This window comes from Siphateles boraxobius, unplaced genomic scaffold, assembly GCF_051911475.1.
Source record: "Siphateles boraxobius isolate OS27281-9 unplaced genomic scaffold, OSU_SipBor_1 5, whole genome shotgun sequence".
Classification (NCBI taxonomy): Eukaryota; Metazoa; Chordata; class Actinopteri; order Cypriniformes; family Leuciscidae; genus Siphateles; species Siphateles boraxobius.
Genome location: NW_027509141.1, coordinates 1,459,159 through 1,482,286, shown reverse-complemented (window position 1 = coordinate 1,482,286; position 23,128 = coordinate 1,459,159). Strand labels below are relative to the sequence as shown.

The 23,128-nt window shown below is 40.5% G+C and overlaps 1 protein-coding gene across 2 annotated transcripts in view; it reads right to left on the bottom strand.

The window, feature by feature from the left end:
• Window positions 1-23,128, bottom strand: part of cpne5b (copine Vb) — a 216,653-nt gene that overhangs the window by 120,952 nt on the left and 72,573 nt on the right. Inside the window, exons 4-7 of one of the 2 annotated variants that reach the window (XM_077204387.1) lie at window positions 10,791-10,894; window positions 9,328-9,367; window positions 8,718-8,735; window positions 8,528-8,604 (exon numbers count right to left, since the gene is read on the bottom strand). In XM_077204387.1, coding sequence (XP_077060502.1) covers window positions 8,528-8,604; window positions 8,718-8,735; window positions 9,328-9,367; window positions 10,791-10,894 — 239 coding nt within the window. The remainder of the gene's footprint in view (window positions 1-8,527; window positions 8,605-8,717; window positions 8,736-9,327; window positions 9,368-10,790; window positions 10,895-23,128) is intronic. The other variant, XM_077204388.1, reaches the window with a different exon arrangement.

Genomic DNA, 23,128 nt, shown 5'->3' with positions numbered 1-23,128 from the left:
TGTACGCATTTCCCCCTGTTGCTCTGCTCCCAGGAGTTCTGGAACGAGTCCGCCAGTACGGAATAAGCCTACTGCTTGTAGCACCACGCTGGCCGAGTCGGATCTGGTTTGCGGACCTGATCCATCTCTTAGACGGTCCTCCCTTGGAGATCCCGATCAGGAGAGACCTTCTGTCTCAGGCCGGGGGCACAATATTTCACCCTCGACCAGAGATTTGGAACCTGTGGGTTTGGCCTCTGAGGGGGCCCAACTCATAGAGAGTGGTCTCTCAGCTGAGGCTGCTGAGATCATCCTAAGCTCCAGAGCTCCAGCTACTAGGAAACTATATGCGCTGAAATGGAAAGTTTTTTCTGTATGGTGTCACCGACATCAGTGGGATCCGGTTAACTGTTCTGTGAACACAGTACTCGAGTTCTTGCAGGAGCGCTTTACGTCAGGTTTATGTCCTTCCACACTTAAGGTTTACGTGGCGGCCATTGCGGCTTACCACGCCCTGGTTGGGGGTACATCGTTGGGTCGAGACCCCCTGATTACACGTTTCCTTCGTGGCACATTGAGGCTGAGGCCTGCAACTCGCACTAGGGTGCCAGCTTGGGATTTGGCAATAGTACTAGAAGGCCTGTCTAGGGCTCCATTCGAGCCCTTAGATTCGGTTTCAGAGAAATTTCTTTCCCTTAAGACTATCTTTCTGCTAGCTATTTCGTCCCTTAAGAGAGTTGGAGACCTTCAGGCCCTTTCGGTTTCCCCCACTTGCCTTGAGTTTGCACCGGGGATGGTCAAGGCATTCTTATATCCAAAACAGGGATACGTCCCTAAGGTGCCGACCTTGATTCCGAGGCCTATCGTGCTGCAGGCTTTCTGTCCTCCTCCTTTTACATCTGCGGACCAGGAAAGGCTGAACCTCTTGTGTCCAGTGCGAGCACTGGATACTTATGTTCATCGGACATCTTCTATGAGGAAGTCCGACCAGTTATTTATTTGCTTTGGATCACCTAAGAAGGGTCTTCCTGCTTCTAAACAGACGGTTAGCAAGTGGATAGTCGAGGCTATTTCACTTGCATACGAGTACTCTGACCATCCGTGTCCCTTGGTGGTCAGAGCTCACTCAACGAGGGGTATGGCGGCCTCTAAAGCCTTGTTATTTGGGGTTTCCCTCCAAGACGTTTGTGATGCGGCAGGCTGGTCCTCACCGCTCACATTCGTCAGGTTTTACAGTTTGGACCTGGATGCTGCCCCAGGTTCTCAGGTGCTTAGTGCTTAGTTCCAACAGACTGACACTCAGGTACTTGGAATTCTGGCGTTTTGGGTATTCTCGTTCCCAAAGCGTCAAGTGACGCATCGCGAGTTCCCTCGAAAGGGAACGTCTCAGGTTACTGCTGTAACCATAGTTCCCTGAGAAAGGGAACGAGACGATGCGTCACCCTGCCATACTTCCTGCTTCCCTGTGATCGGCTTGCTTCGACTTTTTGAAGCTAATGCCGCGTTTCACCGGGTGAGCCTTTATCCCTTCCTGGTCATGACGTCACCCGCCCGTGACGCTCATTCTTTCCATTGGACTAGTTGACATTGATGCTCAGACGCATGCACGCTGGGGGCGTTCCCAAAGCGTCAAGTGACGCATCGTCTCGTTCCCTTTCTCAGGGAACTATGGTTACAGCAGTAACCTGAGACGTTTTTAATAATGGCTCGTCCCTGGTCATTGTCGCCTATCAATGACATAATATCCGCGCTATCCTCGGTTTCCGCTTGTACAAACCACAGAATCAATACATAGATGCCTCATTAGCAGCGTTTCAATGGGCCGCTATACGTAAGCCGCTAATGAGGAATCTATCGATACATAACTATGATACAATATCTCGCACTCCGCTGTTGTGTCGTTCAGTCATCATGGTTCACGATTATTGATTGGCGAGTACAGAAAATCCCCATGACAGTTAACATAGATCAACTTGGGAAAAACAGAGAAATAAAACAACGGTCAATATCGGCGTGGCGTTTTCAGGATGGGGAGAGCTCGCGACAAACCTGGACTTGATCTGTCGACAGAGACTCCGCTCTTGGATGTGTTTTAATAGACAGGTAAGCAAATATATATTATTTATTGTACACATACATCTATATTGCACTTTGTTTGTACTTCAGTAACACTTTTTACCAAGTCTATGCAGTGAAATTAAGTATGTGTTGCACGAAAATATTTAGCCATTACTTGCAAATACTGTGGGTTTGTTCAAATGTACTTTAAATGTACGATTGCTTTAAATGTGTAAAACTGCGCAGCATTAACTCACCAAATCATTTGACAAATAGTCACATATTAGTAACAGGCTAATATAGCATTACATTTCATGTTCCTGGCAGCTAATTCATTACGATGTATTACGAAGTGTGATCAAATGTACAGGTGATACAAAAACTAATTTATTAGCTGATATAATTTATATGATTTGTGAATTCTATACATGAAAACGACATCTCCCATCGTTCCACTCTCCTTCATAGCGCCATCAAGCTTCATCTTTGTTACTGTTTTGAAAATGTGACCTCTTGTAGCTTTAAGTATTTTCAAATTTCTTTAGTAATACAAAAAAATAATGTAATACAAAATAATATAATATAATACAAAATAATGTAATGTAATATAATATTCTGCTTAATAACAACAAAAATATCTTCATATAACTTGATTCAAAATTATGACAGAACTCATATTATATAATTTTAGTTATGAATACAATATTACAAGATAAATGTATGCATTTGTTTAGATTTGTATATATACATATACATTTTACAATACATTTACATTACATGGTTCAAGTGACCCAATTCTGATTAGTTTCCTCCCATGAGGCACAGACTGGATATGACCCACAAACATGTAAGCAAGTAAAATATTCCGATATTCTCAGATCGGTTTCAGGCCTCATACATATGTGGAAATAAATCTGATATGAATCAGATGTGCATTTGACTCTGCCATGTAAGTGGACAGTTTGAATATTCCCGTCAATGTGAGTCGTACGTCATTAAAAAAATGACAGTGGCGAATGACGTCAACTGTGGACACCAACCATGATCACATGACTCTTTTCAAGGGCGCAATGGAGTTAAAGGCTCAACTCAATGTTTTGCTGACCTTTAAAGATGGTGCGGAAAGCAAAAGCTTGTATTATAATTTCGTCTGTGTCCATTGCACATCGTGCCGTTTTTACGTCCTTTTCAGCCTAAGCTCTTCTGCCTCAGTACCTCTACCTTGGGCCAAGTGTGTAGTGTAAATGCAGATATCAGATATGGGTTAGTTGGTTGTCCAAAAATCTGATATAGTCAACAAATAGGATTTGGGCATCAAGACCTGCAGTGTAAATGCAGCCTTAAAGGGTCACTCCACCCATTTGCATTAAGCTTTCCATTGTTCGAAACACAGTTATACTATTGAATGGTCGTGCAACACTCTTTCATTTTCCCCTGAGACGAGAGAAATCCTCTATTTACCTTTTTCACGTCCTCCTACAATGACGCAAAACTCGTCATTTTATGTCACTGTAGGAGGAAGTGTAAAAGGGGGGGATTTCTGTAAAGACTACAAGCACTAGTTCCCACCCTTTCAAACCCGCCCATAGGGGGTTGGACCTAATGCGCTAACAGACCAATCACAGATCAGTGCCAGTGCGTTTGATTTCACCCGCAGAAACTTTTTGAAAATATAAACGAAGGTACTGAATACACAGGCGGATGCATTATGGAGGATCTGGATTTTGACGAAGTTATGGTAGAAACGGATGTTCGTGGCTACCTTTATGAGCCACAGTATAGCGACGAGCAGCTGAGGGCTATGGAGGAACCGGAGGCGGCTGAAGCTGCTGTCACCACAGCCGATGCAGACGATCTGCCTGCCGCGGACGAGGAGCCCGCAATGGCTCGAGCTGGGGCAGATTGGTGGTGCCTGTGCTCTCACTGTGCGCCAATGGACACAGAACAAGAGTCTGTCTGCTGCCGAGAATTCCAGCGGTGCTACGGAATCGGAGGATGACACGGACGTGTCACCCGAGTTTCGCACCCGGCGTCCTGGAGACCTACTTCAGAATACCTAAGGTCAACTGGCAACGTCAGCCAGAGCCTACAGGGTCAAATGGTCGTCTTTCTGTAGAGTAAGTTTATTTTAATTTTGTTAACACGCTAACGTGGCAGGTTCATTGCACAAATATCTTGCAGTTAAGCTAGCTACTGTAGTGGGAGTGGTCTGCGGAGCTGAGCATTGCAATGCACTATGGGGATTGTTGTCTACAATCCACAAGCACTAAACAGTCATTTTCTGCCTTTTATCAGCCAAGAATGTCCCAAATTAGAAATTTATGATACTATTCTACTACATATATGACCCACTTTCAATACATATTCATGTCTCCACCGGTGGAATGACCCTTTAAAGACACTGCATGAATGTACAGTAGAAGAGCTTATTAAACCGTGGAAAACAGATTGTTGTGCGGGCTTGAGCAGTCTCCTTAGAGACTTAGACATATGTGTGCTCAGAGCACTGGGATTGTCTGGGTCCGGAATGGTGGGAAATGAACATGAAAACCTCACACACTTTCACTTTTGCTATCTGTCCATTTAATTATACACTGACATCTACTGCAACTTGAAATAGAGCTCATTATGGTGGGGGGTCGTCCAATACTTAAAGTTAGCTCCCTGCCATTTGCAGATGGTGCTCATGCCAGGAGAGTTCAAGTACACTAATTGCAATACTTGTGGGATATGCAGCAGCTCACTGCAGGACACAGCTTACATACTGTAACATCTTTTAAAAGAAATATTCAATGCATTGCAAGCAACCTGGTTGTCGTTTAACTTGAGTATCGCTCAGTAGGGTCAAACTAGTTTGGGGCCAAATGGTTGTCAATACATGCGAATGTATGATTTTCACAACGAAAGTGAATCAATCAAAAAACTAACTTTAGCTAGACAATATCTTTTTTCTAGAGTTGCTGTAAAACTAAAACAATCTCTGTTCCATTAATTTCCTAGTATCACTGTAAAGCTGCTTTGAAACAATCTGTATTGTTAAAAGCGCTATATAAATTAAGATGACTTGACTTGACATAATATTTAGCAATGTCTCACATTTTGTGTTCAAGCCTGTTACTGCATGTCCTTCCCAAAAAAATTACATTTCACTCACAAATTAACATCATTTGGAGCATTTCAAAACATGGTGGAAAGCCAAGTAAATTATCTTATTCCTTTATTTTAAAATATTAGGCTATTACACAAATTGTATTTTAAAAGTTATTGCAAGGGAAATCATTTATTTTCTCCAATGTACACGTTTGTCAATAACTCCAAACTAGCAACTTTTCATGCTGGGTTCATTATCTAACATATCTATATCTACTCCATTGAAAAGGGGACTGATGATTTAACAAAAGTAACGGGACATCGAATTATACCCTATTAATGGAAAGTGGCATATAAGATCTGTGTCTGAATGAGAATCTGCAGGGTCTTTAAACCCTTGACACATCCCGAGCAGGCTAGCCAGACATTAAACTTTCAGTTTACTGAGTTTAGATCTTTTTCATCAGTCTCCTGTGGTCAGCATCTCTTTCAACGCCTGCAGGCGGTTCAGGGTTAGCGTAGCGTGAGCACAACACTATAGCAGCAGAGCAAAACTCAATTCTCTCGGGCGTGATAGAAACACACATGCTGACAGTGAATATCCCTGGACTTGCTCACATAGCCTCAGAAGTGCACTGTGTTATCCCTTTCAGTTTATTAGACGGTCTACAAGCCTGAAGGAGGCAATTTAGCACATGTTTTAGTCCAGGAGTTTTTTTTGTTTTTTTTTAGTCCAGGTGTTCCCAAAAGAACAGTTTATCAATGGAAAACATGTTCATATACACACACACACACACACACACACACACACACACACACACACACACACACACACACACACACACACACACACACACACACAAGCTTTGAGGAATACATGTATGAATGCCTTAAATCAAGACCGGAGTAATATTACGAACAAATATTGTCATTTGCATTAATGTAAAGCTCATGTTAATGCCTTTCCCAGCTCACAAATGATTTCGAGACTCAACAACAACAACATGGGAGTTACTGTATTACATTTTTTGCAACCAATTCCATCTCTCATTAAAAGTTGTGTCTGCCTCAGGACTTTCTGAATATGAGATTATGCTTTTGTAAGACATAACACAGAGAAAAAACGTTCAGAGAATAGCACAAAATGCATGTCTCAACAATTTTACATGAAGGAAAATATCCTCTGACAAGTTTACCCATAATGCACGGTTCTAGCTAATGAGGATCACTAGCTAAGCCTTGAAATCTGTTGATCTCACACATCAGGGTACCTCTCTAATTAAAGAGTTTCTCAGCCAGAAATATTGCGCTCCACGATCAGACTCCATCTGGATGGACCTGCTCTACCAGGGCCAATGACGGGGAAACAAAAAGACAAACAATGCTCGTGAAAAAATGGGCCACAGATGAGTGCGTTTGCTAATGTGTCCTCTGCCAACACTGAAACAGCCAACAGAAACAAGCAGGGTGCAAAATAACACTGTCGGGTAAATAAAAAAGTTACTTGCCAGTAACCTTGTTAAGAGCTGCAACATTTACATACATGGCTTAAATCTAATTGTAAGAATGAAATATAAAATAAAATGATCTGATCTGCACTGATGTAAGTTATAATAATGACCTGTGCTGGCTGACAAAAATATGCTTTTTTATAATAGGCAAAAGTTGTAGTTAATAGTTAATTAATATTGAGAATCCAGCCTAATCTAAAGTGTGACCATATATGGGCAGTCAAACCAAAAATTATTCAGACACGAGATATAATTTTTTTAATATATTTTTACTAGTGGGTGCAGAACACTATAGTTCATTTATGTAAGTGAGGATAGCAAAATAAAGTAAACTCTGCCATATTATACCTCAAAATTCTTCATACAGTGGACTACCAGTAAAATTTATACAAAATTTGGGACCAAAAATTATTCAGACACTTTGACCTGACCATGTTTTGCTCAAGTGTTTTTCTTTAACTACTAATGCGATCTTTTTACACCACAGACAGAACAGAATTAAGCATTGCTTGGTAATTGGTTGACCTAAATTATTATTATCTAATTGTGTACTTAAATTTAACAGCTGACAGCTATTCAACCTATTTCATTTGTGAGACCGTCTAAAAGAAGGATGGCCAAAACCAGTGAAATATCAACTTGAACAAGAAATTGTCATATTTTATTACCCTTTTCTAAACAATAGTGAATAAACTGTGATAATGTGAGAAATGTTGAAGGTGTCTGAATACATTTTGGCTAGACTGTATGTATGTATATATTGTCTTAATAGAATCCTAAAATAGTTAGTAAGGTAGTTGTAAAGTTTAGGTACTGGGTGGATTAGATGCATAATATGGTCAGGCAGAATAAGGCATTATTGTGTGCTTTATTAGTACTAAAAAACAGCCAATATCCTAGTAATATGCATGATAAGCAACTAAAAAAAGGGATAGTTCACCCAAAAAATGAAAATTCTGTCAGTATTTACTCTCCCTCATGTTGTTCAACCCCGTAAGACCTTCGTTCATCTTCGGGACACGAATTAAGATATTTTTGATGAAATCTGAGAGCTGGATCACTCCTCCATAGGCTTCTTAAGGGATTGAAACTTGTTCCCCGAAAAGTTATTAAAGACATCGTTAAAATAGTCCAAGTGACTACAGTGGCTCAATCTTAAGTTTATCAAGCGACGAGAATACTTTTTGTGCGCAAAAACAAACAAAAATAACGACTTTATTTCAACTATTCATGTCCTTCTCTGTGGGCCTCTAGTCAGTTAATGTAGTCTGATATCGTAGAGCTACGTCACACAAAAATACGCTCACTATTGGCCGACGCTGGTCATGTGTGTGATGCGTGTGACGTACAACAACAGAAGTGAACTAGTGAACTCACTTGAGGCCCACAGAGAAGGAAATGAATAGTTGAAATAAAGTCGTTATTTTTGTTTGTTTTTGCGTATAAAAAGTATTCTAGTCGCTTGATAAACTTAAGATTGAGCCACTGTAGACACTTGGACTATTTTAACGATGTCTTTAATACATTTTCAGGGCTGGCAGGTTTCAATCCCTTAAGAAGCCTATGGAGGAGTGATCCAGCTCTCAGATTTAATCAAAAATATCTTAATTCGTGTTCTGAAGATGAACAAAGGTCTTACGGGGTTGAAACAACATGAGAGAGAGTAAATACTGACAGAATTTTCATTTTTGGGTGAACTATCCCTTTAATAGTGAGAATATGACCCTAAACTAAAGTATTACCATATATACAGTAAAAAAATATTTTCAAAGCCACTAAAAAAATCAAGGCCACTAAATGCACCCGCCACTGGCAGGTGTGGCCTTAATTTGGACCCCGGAAACAAGCCAGCTCAGCTGTGGGAAACACCTGCGACGACTTCTACTCACCCAAGAGGTTTCTCTAGTCGGCTGGCCGGTGACCCCACAATCTCCCCCAGTGTGCAGAACATCTGTCCAAGAAAGTCCTAGATGGAGTTGATAGGATCAAGCAGAAGAGGAGGTAAGAGTTTATCAAATTCAACAAATCCCAACGCTCTGCCCTCTTGTTATAGTAGTGAATTGAAAGGCAAAGACGTACGTATAGTTCAAGGGGCTTCTGGGAAGTGGCACGGCCATGTTTACAACAGATCACAGCATGTAACAGAAAGCACAAGACACAAATACAATACCAGCCACACACACACTTTCAGGGGTGATCAAACCAGCGAAGAGAGAGATAGTGATGATTAGTGGGGTCTACATGATCAGTCTGCATGCATTAAATGAGGCGGGATGAAAATACCAGGAATGGGGCTAAGGAAAATAAAAAATATCCAAATATATTGTGTCTGTGCAAATACTTTATATTGAGTTACTTCTCACTTTTTGCGTCCGCATGAGTACACATGCCAATGATGTCAGACAAACACTGCATTTCATTTTCAATTAACAATAGTTAGTTTTACTAAACAAAACATAGGTTTTAAATATGGATTCAAAAAACTTTAACAAAAATGATATATATAATTCTACATGAGGTCAATTTTATGACCTCAACTGTGGATTGAAAGTAACAATGTGTCAATGACTTTCCATTCAAAAAGATGAGAGTATTCCAAAATATATTTGGATACTTTTTAAAAGAAATTCAAATGCACATAAATGTTTTTATTCAGGTTACATGTCAGTCACATTACAGCTCTACTTACGTGTTTGGAAAGATCAGGGCTTTTAGAGTCGACATCATATCTGAATTAAGTAGAAAATAACACACACAAAAAAGAAAAAACATTGTTAGCCAAAGTCTTCATACACATTGAGTAGCTAATTAAAAAACATGCCATAAAAGACTGACTTTAAAGGGAAACAATTACTTAAATGCTTCGAGAAAATACACACCAAAAATATCTTTCAAGAACTGTAGACATGCAAAACTACATAATGATCAAACATGCTTGCCGTTGACAGACACGTTTCATAAACTGCATAAAGTAAAAAATATTGCACTTTAATCTTTTAGTAATGCAATGCATCTGTGAAAAAAAAACATTGGGATACTTCTTAAGAATGTCTATCTTTTTTTTCTTAAGAATGCTCTAACTTAAACATTTGAAATCCTCAAAATCCAAAAGAATGCTCTTAAAAGTCATTGTTTTAAAGTTAGCATAACCTCCAACTTGCATAGTCAGCTTCAACTTGCATAATAAATATCATAATTATTTTATGAATCTGTGAGTCACACACATAGCTTTAAACAAGTCTTTAGAGGAATTTATTTCAAAGGTTATTCTTTTGAATGCACTCCAAATACATAAAGCTTGTTTTTCTACACAGTAAAAAATAAATGATTTTTCAAAGTCCTAAATTAAACAAGGATTATTGGAGTACGTTTTACAAGAAAATACTATTCCAGTCTTTCTACTAAAAACTGAACGTTTAATTTAATGTTTCTTGCCTTTTCTTTGTGATTACTTGTGAATTTTACTAACAGTTTTTGAGTACATCTCACACACCCTTTTTTTTAGCGTTTGGAAAATAATTTAATTTTGAATCCAATATTCTAGATTTGTGCACATCAAGGATGATAACTATAACGATAATGACACAGAAGAACGATATCATTGCAATCGCTTTCAGGGTACAGTACATTACACGACAACCATATACTAAAAGCAGAAAAGTACAGTTATCTAAATTCATCAGACTTTTAAGAGCTCGAGCATTTAAAGTGGAAAACGACAAAACAGCAGCACAAGCTTATTGGTGCCATTTGACGCAATATAGTCATTGTTTTAATTCTTGGTGTGAATGGGCTTTAAATGCAAGACCATAAAATGTAAGCAAGCAACAAATGCTTGCTTACAAAAGACAAGAAAGTGCTAAAAAAAAACATTTGCTAATTAAACAGACCATAAAACAATCATGCATGCATGGTTATTTAATAACTCGGTTAAGATTATGTTAGTAAGAAGGCCAAAAACAAATTGCAATAAAATGGGAAATCAGATGGTTAGATTCATTTCGGGATCTGACAAACTGCATTGGAACATTCCTGATTCCTGAAGATCAGTGACAGAGAAAGAGGAAGAAGGAGGAGGTGAGAGGCTTTTCTGAAGGAACATTGGTGTGGATGCGGGGTTCCTCAGGACAGGGATCTAAAGAAATAACTCACAAATCAAAGCGCAGGCTCTGCTTCTCCTCAAAGAAGTAGTCCAGGATGTACTTCCTGACAAAGTCCGGATTTAGCGTGTTGTCAATCACCTCCGTTCTTCCAAACTAGAAAGTGAATTAGGGACAGAAGAGGAAGAGATAGAGTCAGAGAGAGAGGAAAGAAAGAGGGTGAGAAAATAAAATTGGTTGATATAAGGTACCGAATGAGAAATGGAGGACCGAAAAATTGAGAATTGGAGAAGTTTGCTATAAAACACTGCATATATGAGAATTAAGCTGAAATGGCAACTCCTCTCTAATACCATTGGTGAAATCCCCCTGATCTCGCTCTCTTTCTCCCTTGTTACAGTCTTTTTCCTTTACTCTCTATATCCTCCAGAGACTCGTCTACTGGCGGAGGGTTGGTTCGCTGAGGTGTGTGAGAACTGGAAAGGTTCAGTGAAACTTTAAGTCCTCAGTGGCAGCATTAATTACAGCGCTGTGGCTATTCGACAATTATGTGTGCATAATTCAGCCAAACAGCGAGCTATATCCCTCTGAAACACTCACTCCACCATTAACCCCTTTCCCCTTTAAACACAAAGACTCAATAATTGGACAGGTCTCCTCCCCTCTTCAAAGTCTAAATGTGCTACATGGAATTGAGGCCACCTTTTGACACTGAACTGATCCAAGCGAATGTTTATTTAGTGCCCTGCATTTCACCTAGAGGCTTAGTGACTTTCCATGCAATATATGTCGACCATAAATTATTCAGTGACTGGAAAACTTTACATAAAAAAATGAATACCCTGCAAACAGCCTGTTTCCATAAGCTGATAAAAACAGTTGCGTTGTGTTTGCATTACTCTGCGAACCATGTAGTGTTTTTCACAGTTTATTCAGATGGGACTTAAAGCAGTGGTATTGGAAAACATATAGAATCACAGAATATTGAATCATAGAATTACAAAATGAATCATCTCTATTGATTAAGTCAATATAGCAACGCTCAGTTTCTGTTACTACAAAGTGTATTGAGCCAATAGGCGCCCTTCAGATATTGTATTGGACAATGAGAGGGCTTTGAGTCAAAAAGGTGGAGAAATGATCATTCTCAAGTTAAAGTGATGTGTCTCATGTCTTTGTGTAACATTTTTAAGTCTGTAACAAGGTCAATGACATAAAAAATTTCTGTTAATGGGAATCTTAAAAGAATCTAGTTAGAAATGCAACATACATTTTTGCATCTATAGTCATTTCATTCAAGGGGGGGGGGGGGGTGTTCCTTGAAAATAAAAACTTGATTAATGATCTTAAGAATGTCAAGTTTAATCATTAAGTTAATAAAACATGTAATAGGCTTAACCACTAATCATTTTCATCCAAAGGATATTCAAAGAAAGATACAAATAAGTAAAAACATATATGTTTTTTAAATATCCTTCATTGTTGAACTAACTTTCCCACTCTGATTTTTGCAAAACCAAATAGCCTCACTGCTTATTTTAACTAATAATAAAAGATTATGCCAAAATAGGTACATCAATTGTTTTTTAAAGACACTTTAGCCATTCAAGGACAATTACACTGGTTGCATATTCATTAATTTAATTTCAGAAACAAATTTATTTTTCAGACATTGACAGCATGATCAATACATAAGAGGTTTAGTCAAATAATTATCTGTCACATAAAAAACAACATCTGAACATACAATACCATCAAAAAATTGTTTACTGTACAGAAACAAAAATGTTTAAATAAATAATCATAAAAATTCTACAGTTCAATCCAATTGCAAAACCTTGTAAAAGTCAGGAGTTCAAATCACTTATGCAACAATTAGGTAACAACTTTAATTGCAGTATCCACCAAGGGCTTTCAACCATCTAATGAATAAAATCTAATTAGAAAACAAGTAGTGCGCTGCTGTGAACCCTTTAGACTGCTCTGTTCATTTCAAATCAGAAAGCTAAAAGCTATATAAAGAGAGCTTTAATTATCAGTAATTATTGACAAATGTGTGCAATTGGTATAATCACTGCTCATCTAAAACGGATAGATGTAATTTTTCTCTGTAGACTGAATACTAATGTTCTACTGTATGTTTGATTTTACGTTCATTATGCAAAGAAATAACTAAAAGGTCTATGTAGCTTTGCAATTACTTTGTCAGGAATGACAGCCTTTTAATTAAAATATTTGTTGATAGAATATACTAAGCGGTGTCTTCACTGTACTCACGATTGTGAGAGTACACAATGTCATGATGAGACTGTACTAGGGCTGTAACAATACACCAAACCCACGATTCGATTCGCATCACGATTTTTGACCCACGATTCGATTCGAATCGCGATTCTATCACGGGGGCGGGGCTTGAGGGGGCGGGGCTTGTGGTGAAAAAAGAGATTTTGAGAGAAGAAAAAAAATACCGGTATTTTTATTAAATAACATTAGGAAAAACCTGTATAATCTAAACACCAAAGAACAATAATAACTATGCAAATTATTATACTATACGGCAGTGTGCAATGATGATTTAGATGATTCTCATGGGGGGGATTTTTTTTGTTTGAGGGGAGAAAGGGGGGGCATTTTTTCCAAACAAAATTATTACATTTATCTTGCCTAAATGTTTGCGCTCATTGCATTTTTACAATGGGGTAATAGCCTATTGTTGTTAAGAATTTACACATCACAAGGAAGCTTGATTTAAATTGTTTAATTAAATTGAAAAAAGTAGCACAAATAAATACAATAGAATAAAGATACAAATAAAGACAATTAAAGAGAAAAGTTTTTGAATAGGTCTAACACTAGTATTTATATACAGATACTGAATAAAGTAATCAAATGGAAAATAACACTGGGTAGTATTTTAGTCCTGAATAAATTAAATACATAGGCTATTAATCCTGATTCCTTTAACTTAAAGCCATCTTTTGTTGTTTTGACAACAAAATTAATGACAGACACATATGGCTGCCGTCACTTTAAGAGCTAGTGCACGGATCCTGTGTTCATTATACTGGCATGCGTTTTATGTTTATTAAAGACAAAACCGACTATAGCCTATTTAGAGTATAGCCTACTCACAAAGACCGAAATTGACAATTTTGCGTGTTAAAGCAATATAATCCGCGAAAAATAGTTACTAGCCAGCTGTTTTTGAGGCGGATTTTCTATGAATGTGCGCATAGAAAATAATCTCAGAGAGCGCGCGAGCACTGATTAGTTTAAAATCGCTTGAATGTTTAAACTGGTAAGACTTAAAAAGACTTCAGTCACGATGCACTGCTGGCCCGATTGTGCAAGTGAATATTCCGTCATGTCCCGACCTTACAGTCTATGGTCCCGACTCCAAAACGCGAGTGTGTATTATCGCCGCAGCGCTTGATGCCTGCCTTGCACAAAACATTATGAGAAGAGATAGAAGACGCGCGGCACCGCTGAACACTCACGCTGTTTGTGAAATTGCGTCTGGAAGATAGTTGTTAAAAGAATGATTTTATTTTATTATCTGTGTGGATTACGATTGCGGGAATTTCCCACATTATAAATGGGAGACCTGCGGGAATGATTAGAATTATGCGCAATACCCGCGCCGAAATTCGAGCCCTCGTTCTGGACAGGAAGGATAACTCTGGGAGTTGGAAGGGGTGTGATCGCGATTCTGCCTTCTCACATCGCGATACAGGATCGTGGACCTGAGTATCGAGATTTCGATTTTATATCGCGTATCGTTACAGCCCTAGACTGTACTCATGACATTGTGAACTTTATTTCAGCTTGTTAAAACAGAAACGAAATAATTAAAAACTTGATGAAAGATCTACATTAAGTTCTGCCCGTTTGATTACTCTAAGCTTTACAGAACGTCCCATTGGATTAAGTTTAGTTATCATCGCTTCTAATGTGACCTGAATTACATTAGTTGCATTCATTTAACTTAGAGTGAACACTGATATACACTCACCTAAAGGATTATTAGGAACACCATACTTATACTGTGTTTGACCCCCTTTCATCCTTCAGAACTGCCTTAATTCTACGTGGCATTGATTCAACAAGGTGCTGAAAGCATTCTTCAGAAATGTTGACCCATATTGATAGGATAGCATCTTGCAGTTGATGGAGATTCGTGGGATGCACATCCAGGGCACGAAGCTCCCGTTCCACCACATCCCAAAGATGCTCTATTGGGTTGAGATCTGGTGACTGTGGGGGCCCTTTTAGTACAGTGAACTCATTGTCATGTTCAAGAAACCAATTTGAAATGATTCGAGCTTTGTGACATGGTGCATTATCCTGCTGGAAGTAGCCATCAGAGGATGGGTACATGGTGGCCATAAAGGGATGGACATGGTCAGAAGCAATGCTCAGGTAGGCCGTGGCATTTAAACGATGCCCAATTGGCACTAAGGGAACTAAAGTGTGCCAAGAAAACATCCCCCACACCATTACACCACCACCACCAGCCTGCACAGTGGTAACAAGGCATGATGGATCCATGTTTTCATTCTGTTTACGCCAAATTCTGACTCTACCATCTGAATGTCTCAACAGAAATCGAGACTCATCAGACCAGGCAACATTTTTCCAGTCTTCAACTGTCCAATTTCGGTGAGCTCTTGCAAATTGTAGCTTCTTTTTCCTATTTGTAGTGGAGATGAGTGGTACCCGGTGGGGTCTTCTGCTGTTGTAGCCCATCCACCTCAAGATTGTGCGTGTTGTGGCTTCACAAATGCTTTGCTGCATACCTCGGTTGTAACGAGTGGTTATTTCAGTCAAAGTTGCTCTTCTATCAGCTTGAATCAGTCGGCCCATTCTCCTCTGACCTCTAGCATCAAAAAGGCATTTTCGCCCACAGGACTGCCGCATACTGGATGTTTTTCACTTTTCACACCATTCTTTGTAAACCCTAGAAATGGTTATGCGTGAAAATCCCAGTAACTGAGCAGAATGTGAAATACTCAGACCGGCCCGTCTGGCACCAACAACCATGCCACGCTCAAAATTGCTTAAATCACCTTTCTTTCCCATTCTGACATTCAGTTTGGAGTTCAAGAGATTATCTTGACCAGGACCACACCCCTAAATGCATTGAAGCAACTGCCATGTGATTGGTTGATTAGATAATTGCATTAATGAGAAATTGAACAGGTGTTCCTAATAATCCTTTAGGTGAGTGTATAAGTACTTAAAATCTCCCTGTAGTCAATAATTTTATCCCTTAAAACTCATCTTAGATCACCAAAATTACATATTTAAGCGTTTTTTCCTTGAAAAAAAATTCTTCATGCCTTAAAATATCTTGAATGTAACTCTACACCCTTGCCTGATTTAGTATACGCGGTGCTATGAATATGCAAATGAGCCCCGCCTCCACCCACTCGCACCAGCTCAGTGTCTTAAGACTAGAGCAGGTTTCCTGGCATAGGTAGGTATAAGGGTGGATTAAGGTAAAGGGAGGGTCAAAAGTGTAATTAATTATGTAGTTACAGATGTAATTACACACAGCTATCCGATTTTAGAAAAACATGTATGTGCACAATAAGTGCACTGTATCAAATTATTGATTTAAATATTACTACATACTATTTAAAAACTTTAAGGGATAGTTCACCCAAAAACTCTGTCATTAATTTCTCACCCTCATGTTGTTCCAAACCCGTAAGACGTTCGTTCACAAATGAAGATCTCTTTGATGAAATCTGAGAGCTTTCTGTCCCTCCATTGACAGCTACTGTACGCAACTACCACTTTAACACTTCAAAAAGTTCATAAAGTGATTGTAAAATAATCCATATGATTTCAGCAGTTTAGTCCAAGATTTCTGAGGAGACTTGATTGCTTTATATGATGAACAGATTGAATTTAATCTTTTATTCAGATTATCTACTCACACATCAGTTATGGCAAACAGAAGCTCAAGCATGTTCGCTGGACGTGTGAGAACCAATGAGGTTCATTCTCGTGTTTGATCTTGCGCATCAAGCAGGTTCGGTTGAGCTTCTCTTTATGTTCTCTGATTAGTGTTTATATTTGGATCTGTTCATCATATAAAGCAATCGCGTCTTCAGAAAATTTGGAATGAACCCCTCAATTCATATGGATTAGTTTTACGATCTCTTTATGAACTTTTTGAAGCATTAAAGTGGTAGTTGCGTAGCTATCAATGGAGGAGCAGAAATCTTTCAGATTTCATAAAAATAGATCTCAATTTAAAATAGTGTTCCAAAGATGAACGAAAGGGTGAATAATTAATGACAGAATTTTCATTTTTGGGTGAACTAACCCTTTAATATAAACTTCTACCAAAATATTCAAACACACAGATCAATAGATTTAAATTAGTTTTACATTACAAAACAGTCAAAGTGTCACAGACAAGTAGACAGAATAATGTTTTTAGAGGGGATAATTATAATTAAAGCTCCAGTAGGTAGCTTTTGTAAACAAATATTTGTTAAAACTGTCATTATGTCCTGAAAGTAGAATATGAGACAGATAATCTGTGGAAAAAATCAAGCTCCTCTGGCTCCTCCCTGTGGTCCTATTGCCATTTGCAGAAATACACCACTCCCGGTCAGAAACAACCAATCAGAGCCAGGAGGAATGTCTTAGCAATGTCAATCACGCTCGTGTACGCGCTGATCACCCCTCTCTTGCACAGCGCGAACGCGTACCGTCGTTCGTGACTCTCCTCTTCAAACTCGTTCATCCAAATGAACGAATCTTTTTGCGAGTCATTTCGTTCATTCAACGAACGAATGACTCGAAAAAAGATTTGTTCATTTGGATGAACGGGTTCGAACAGGATCACGAACGTGCATCACAGAACAGAGCAAGGCGAGCATTTGTGCTTATAAAACTTAAAGTTTTTTATTTATTTTGAAATGACCGATCGTTTCGCTAGATAAGACCCTTATTCACCATCTGGTGTCGTTTAAAACCTTTGAAGCTTCGCTGAAACTGTCATTTGGTCCTCGAAACGTTTGTGTCCTACTGAAGTCCATTATATGGAGTAAAAGCCTGGAATGTTTTCATCAAAAACCTTAATTTCTTTTCGACTGAAGAAAGAAACACATGGACATCTTGGATGACATGGGGGGAGTAAATTATCAGCAAAAGTTTTTTTTTTAAAGTGAACTAATCCTTTAACGTTATCTTAGTAGCTATAACTTATAGAAAGAGTGCAACGTTATAAAGTTACATGTATTGCAAAATACATAATGATTTGAGGACCAAGTTTGTAGTCAAAGTATGGGCAGGCCATAGTCAATGTAAAGCATATTGTTGATGTTTCGTCCCTATTAGTGAATGTTCCATAACTGTTTATAATCCGCCGTCATCGGTGGTCCTGAGGCTCCGCTGTGGGGGAGGAGCTGTGGAGGGAGGAGCTGTGGGGGAGGAGCTGTTGGGGAGGGAGCTGTGGAGGGAGGAGCTGTGGGGGAGGAGCTGTGGAGGGAGGAGCTGTGGAGGGAGTAGCTGTGGAGGGAGTAGCTGTGGGGGAGGAGCTGTAGAGGGAGGAGCTGTGGGGGAGGAGCTGTGGAGGGAGGAGCTGTGGAGGAGGAGCTGTGGAGGGAGTAGCTGTGGGGGAGGAGCTGTGGAGGGAGGAGCTGTGGAGGGAGGAGCTGTGGAGGGAGGGAGTTGTGGAGGGAGGAGCTGTGGGGGATGAGCTGTGGAGGGAGGAGCTGTGGGGGAGGAGCTGTGGAGGGAGGAGCTGTGTAGGGAGGAGCTGTGGGGGAGGAGCTGTGGAGGGAGTAGCTGTGGGGGAGGAGCTGTGGAGGGAGGAGCTGTGGAGGGAGGAGCTGGCTGTGGGGGAGGAGCTGTGAAGGGAGGAGCTGTGGGGGAGCAGTTTCGGAGGGAGGAGTTGTGGAGGGAGTAGCTGTGGGGGAGGAGCTATGGAGGGAGGAGCTGTGGGGGAGGAGCTGTTGAGGGAGGAGCTGTGGAGGGAGGAGCTGTGGAGGGAGGAGCTGTGGGGGAGGAGCTGTGGAGGGAGTAGCTGTGGAGGGAGTAGCTGTGGAGGGAGTAGCTGTGGAGGGAGGAGCTGTGGGGGAGGAGCTGTGGAGGGAGTAGCTGTGGGGGAGGAGCTGTGGAGGGAGGAGCTGTGGGGGAGGAGCTGTGGGGGAGGAGCTGTGGAGGGAGGAGCTGTGGAGGGAGGAGCTGTGGAGGAGGAGCTGTGGAGGGAGTAGCTGTGGAGGGAGTAGCTGTGGGGGAGGAGCTGTGGAAGGAGGAGCTATGGGGGAGGAGCTGTGGAGGGAGGAGCTGTGGAGGGAGTAGCTGTGGGGGAGGAGCTGTGGAGGGAGTAGCTGTGGGGGAGGAGCTGTGGAGGGAGGAGCTGTGGAGGGAGAAGCTGTGGAGGGAGTAGCTGTGGGGGAGGAGCTGTGGAGGGAGGAGCTGTGGAGGGAGGAGCTGTGGGGGAGGAGCTGTGGAGGGAGGAGCTGTGGAGGGAGGGCTGTGGAGGGAGGAGCTGTGGGGGAGGAGCTGTGGAGGGAGGAGCTGTGGGGGAGGAGCTGTGGAGGGAGGAGCTGTGGGATGAGGAGCTGTGGAGGGAGGAGCTGTGGAGGGAGGAGCTGTGGAGGGAGGAGCTGTGGAGGGAGGAGCTGTGGGGGAGGAGCTGTGGAGGGAGGAGCTGTGGGGGAGGAGCTGTGGAGGGAGGAGCTGTGGGGGAGGAGCTGTGGGGGAGGAGCTGTGGGGGAGGAGTTGTGGAGGGAGGAGCTGTGGGGGAGGAGCTGTGGAGGGAGGAGCTGTGGGGGAGGAGCTGTGGGGGAGGAGCTGTGGAGGGAGGAGCTGTGGGGGAGGAGCTGTGGAGGGAGGAGCTGTGGGGGAGGAGCTGTGGAGGGAGGAGCTGTGGAGGGAGGAGCTGTGGGGGAGGAGCTGTGGAGGGAGGAGCTGTGGAGGGAGGAGCTGTGGAGGGAGGGCTGTAGCACAGCAGAGAGCAAGGGGGTTGGACCTGTAAGTTGTGCTTGTTCAAATTTTCAGGCTAAGTCAACATTTTCTCAAAACTCCCTACTGCAGCTTTAAAGGGGAGCAGAATACCAACTCTGTTTGTGTGCAGATGATGTACTGGTGACATTACCAAATCCAGGCTCGGGGGTGCCCTTGTGGATGGATGGCTTAAAGCTACTCTGGATGTTCACTTAACATTCATAAGACTCAGGCTTTGACACTAAATTCTGTTTCCACAAAAGAAATGGCAAATAGGTATTTTTTTTGTCCTCTTTATACACTCTAAATTACAACCTATTAAATAGAAAAACCTATAAAGGACTACGAATGCTCATCACGGTTAATTTTCCCGACCGACAACCACCGCTCGTTATCCGAGTATTAACCGTTAACTGATAAGATCATAATATTGAATTTGCATTAAATAAAAACAAAATTGTCAAGGTGTCTGTGACCCGTTAAAAATACCCCAAAAACATTCACGGGTTTATATTAACGTTCAAACAGCAGCATACAGAACAGATCAACCAAAGAACCTGGATTCACATCACATTCTCACTCACCTGCAGCATTTCTGACAGTGACAACAGAGAAAAACATAAAATAGGCCAACACTAAATTAATTTTTTTAACTTAAATAATTCACAAATTAAGATGACAAAAAGAAAACACTGAATCCATTTGAAGCTTTGAAAAACGGCAATTTGTTTTCCGTCAGACTAAGTTTTTTCGTCAAATAAAAATAGCAGGCCTGGCCAACCTCAATCCACACCTTGTCTAGTTTTTATTTTAAAAAAAAGTAACATGTCTACATGATGTGGGGTTAGTCTGGAGCGCAGCCTGTTGACACTTAGAGCCGCGGCAGAAAACAGCCTTTCCGATGGCACAGATATCCCGGGAATACAGAGATAACATCTCGCTAGAGCGGCCAGCTTCGGGGAGCGCCTTTCATTTGCTCGTGGATGTTTGTTTCGCCAGTGATACTGCATTGTACTTGCACTACTGCTGTATTTTAATACCGCGTAGCATATTTTGCAAGTAACTTCATCGCTCTTTCTGTCGAAATTTTCCCACACTGTACTTCTTTTCGCTCGCTTCATTTTGCTTGCTCAGCAAAATATGTCTGTAGGCACCGTATGGTTGCGCGTGTCGAAGCACCCTGTGAGTTAACAAATATAGGCTATATAGTATTTTTTTATAGTATTTTTTTTAACCATGCAGCAAACTAAAAAAAAAACGTAAAAATAAAAAAAAACTTTTAACTTTTAACCGTTTAACCGGTAGTATTAATCGGTTAAAATTTTTACGGTTAAACGGTCAATATGAGCATCCCTAATTTGGACAGATGGGCTTTGCATCCTCTAGATATGGGCAGCAGGGTAAGATCTATTAAGATGAATATTTTACCCAAATTATTATATCTATTTGCACTGACAACTGAGATCCCTCGTAAACAGTTTAGAGGATGGGATAAACATATCTCTAGATTTAAATGGAACAATAGAAGACCACCCATACTGTAAGATATGCTGCCTTGCAATCACCCCTGAGAGAGAGAGAGAGAGAGAGAGAGAGAGAGAGAGAGAGAGAGAGAGAGAGAGAGAGCATGACATTACTGTGCTTAAGCGATTATCAATTGGCAGCACAGTTAAGACCACTAGTATTGTGTTGCTGTCCAAACTAGGCAGCAAAGTGGAAGGATATTGAATTTTCTTTGATGGACAGTCCAATACAGTCAGCCCTGCGCTGTGTAGATCAGGTGAAAGACCTATATCAAATACAGAATTTAATGAGTGGGTCATTCTGTTAAACTACGGGAGTAGGTGGTTAAGCGCTTCAAGCTCCACAGAAAGGTAAAAGTATTGGGTTGGTCGGCCTATGATCCACAATTTGCTCCAGCTCGTCATGATAACAGGTGTAAGACCTGTATCTCTCACGGCATTACCACCATTTGTAAAATTATATCTAATGGGGATTTGGATCATTTTAAGAACCTTTGTCAGAACTTCGAACTCAATAGTCAGGACTTTTATAGGTATCTGCAAGTACAGCAATTTTCTTTTGGACGGACATCAAAAATTTTACTTTTTCTAAACTGACCCAGATTTTTATAGAAGCATATAAGGGTGAAAATATGAAAAGAGTAATAGGTAAATTATACAACGCTATTTCCTCAATGAGTAAAAATTCATGGATATGGATGTGGATTCGTGGATGGATATATCTGAGGAAGTATGGCTACGCATGCTTGGCAAACTCAGTGCTCCACGACTCACTCATTGTTTTGGAGAGGTTTTGTCCGGAAGAGTCTGATTAGATTTTTTATTACACCAAAGCAAAAGCTTTTCTGGGATACAACACCCTTGCCTGAGGGAGTGTGGATCATTACAAGATGACACAGCCCACATTTTTGGTTATGCCCAAAGATTCAGCCTTTTTGGGTAAGGGTGGGACAATTAATGTCCAGAAAATTAGGTTTTAACATAGACATGTAATTTCCCACTATGTTCCTCTGGGTTACTCCGGAGGGTTTGGATAAGAGTGATATTTACCTCTTGAAGATCTTTCTGGTCGCCTGCAAAAAAGCGCTCACTTATGTAGATCTGTTTTCATGCATTGTCAATCAAATATGCTCCATGGAAAAAACCCTCTCACTTCGGTTACAGAAGGACAAAGGGGAATAATACTGGAGGAAATGGGATTGTTATATACAAAAAAATTAAAATTAGTAGACTTATAAAACTGTAAAATTTCTACTTGTATCACATAGTTACTGACTCCTTGTAAGACTTAATGTAACAGTTATCATTAATGGATGTGTACTTGTTATTTTTGTATTTAATTTGTACTTATTTTTTTCTATTCCTTTATTTTTTTCTTTACTTTTTTCCCTCCTTGATGTGTATAAAAAAGGAAAAATTAAACATTTAGTATAAAGACAATCTACCATGTTGTTATGCATTATTTCTGGTGCATATGAAGCTCTTTAATAATCCAACTACTCAAAATCTAAGAAATTGTTTGGTTCATACTTCCTTCACTACAGAAAAGTTATGTGAATCCCCTGATCCACGGCTTCATCAGACAAACAACACAAGCCAAGTTTCTACCATGTGACTTGCCAGTGACAACACATACACACACACACACACACACACACACACACACACACACACACACACACACACACACACACACACACACACACACACACACACACCTGCCAATAAAAGGCAGTGACCCATATTGGTCAGTGCTGTCATATCTACAGACTGCACACACAAGCCAGAGGGAACTAAAGACAGTATGTCAGCACCAAAGGGTCTTTTGGTGGTCACAATGATCAAATTTAGAACAATGTGAGTTATTTTACATGGTAATAATGTGAAAATTATAGTA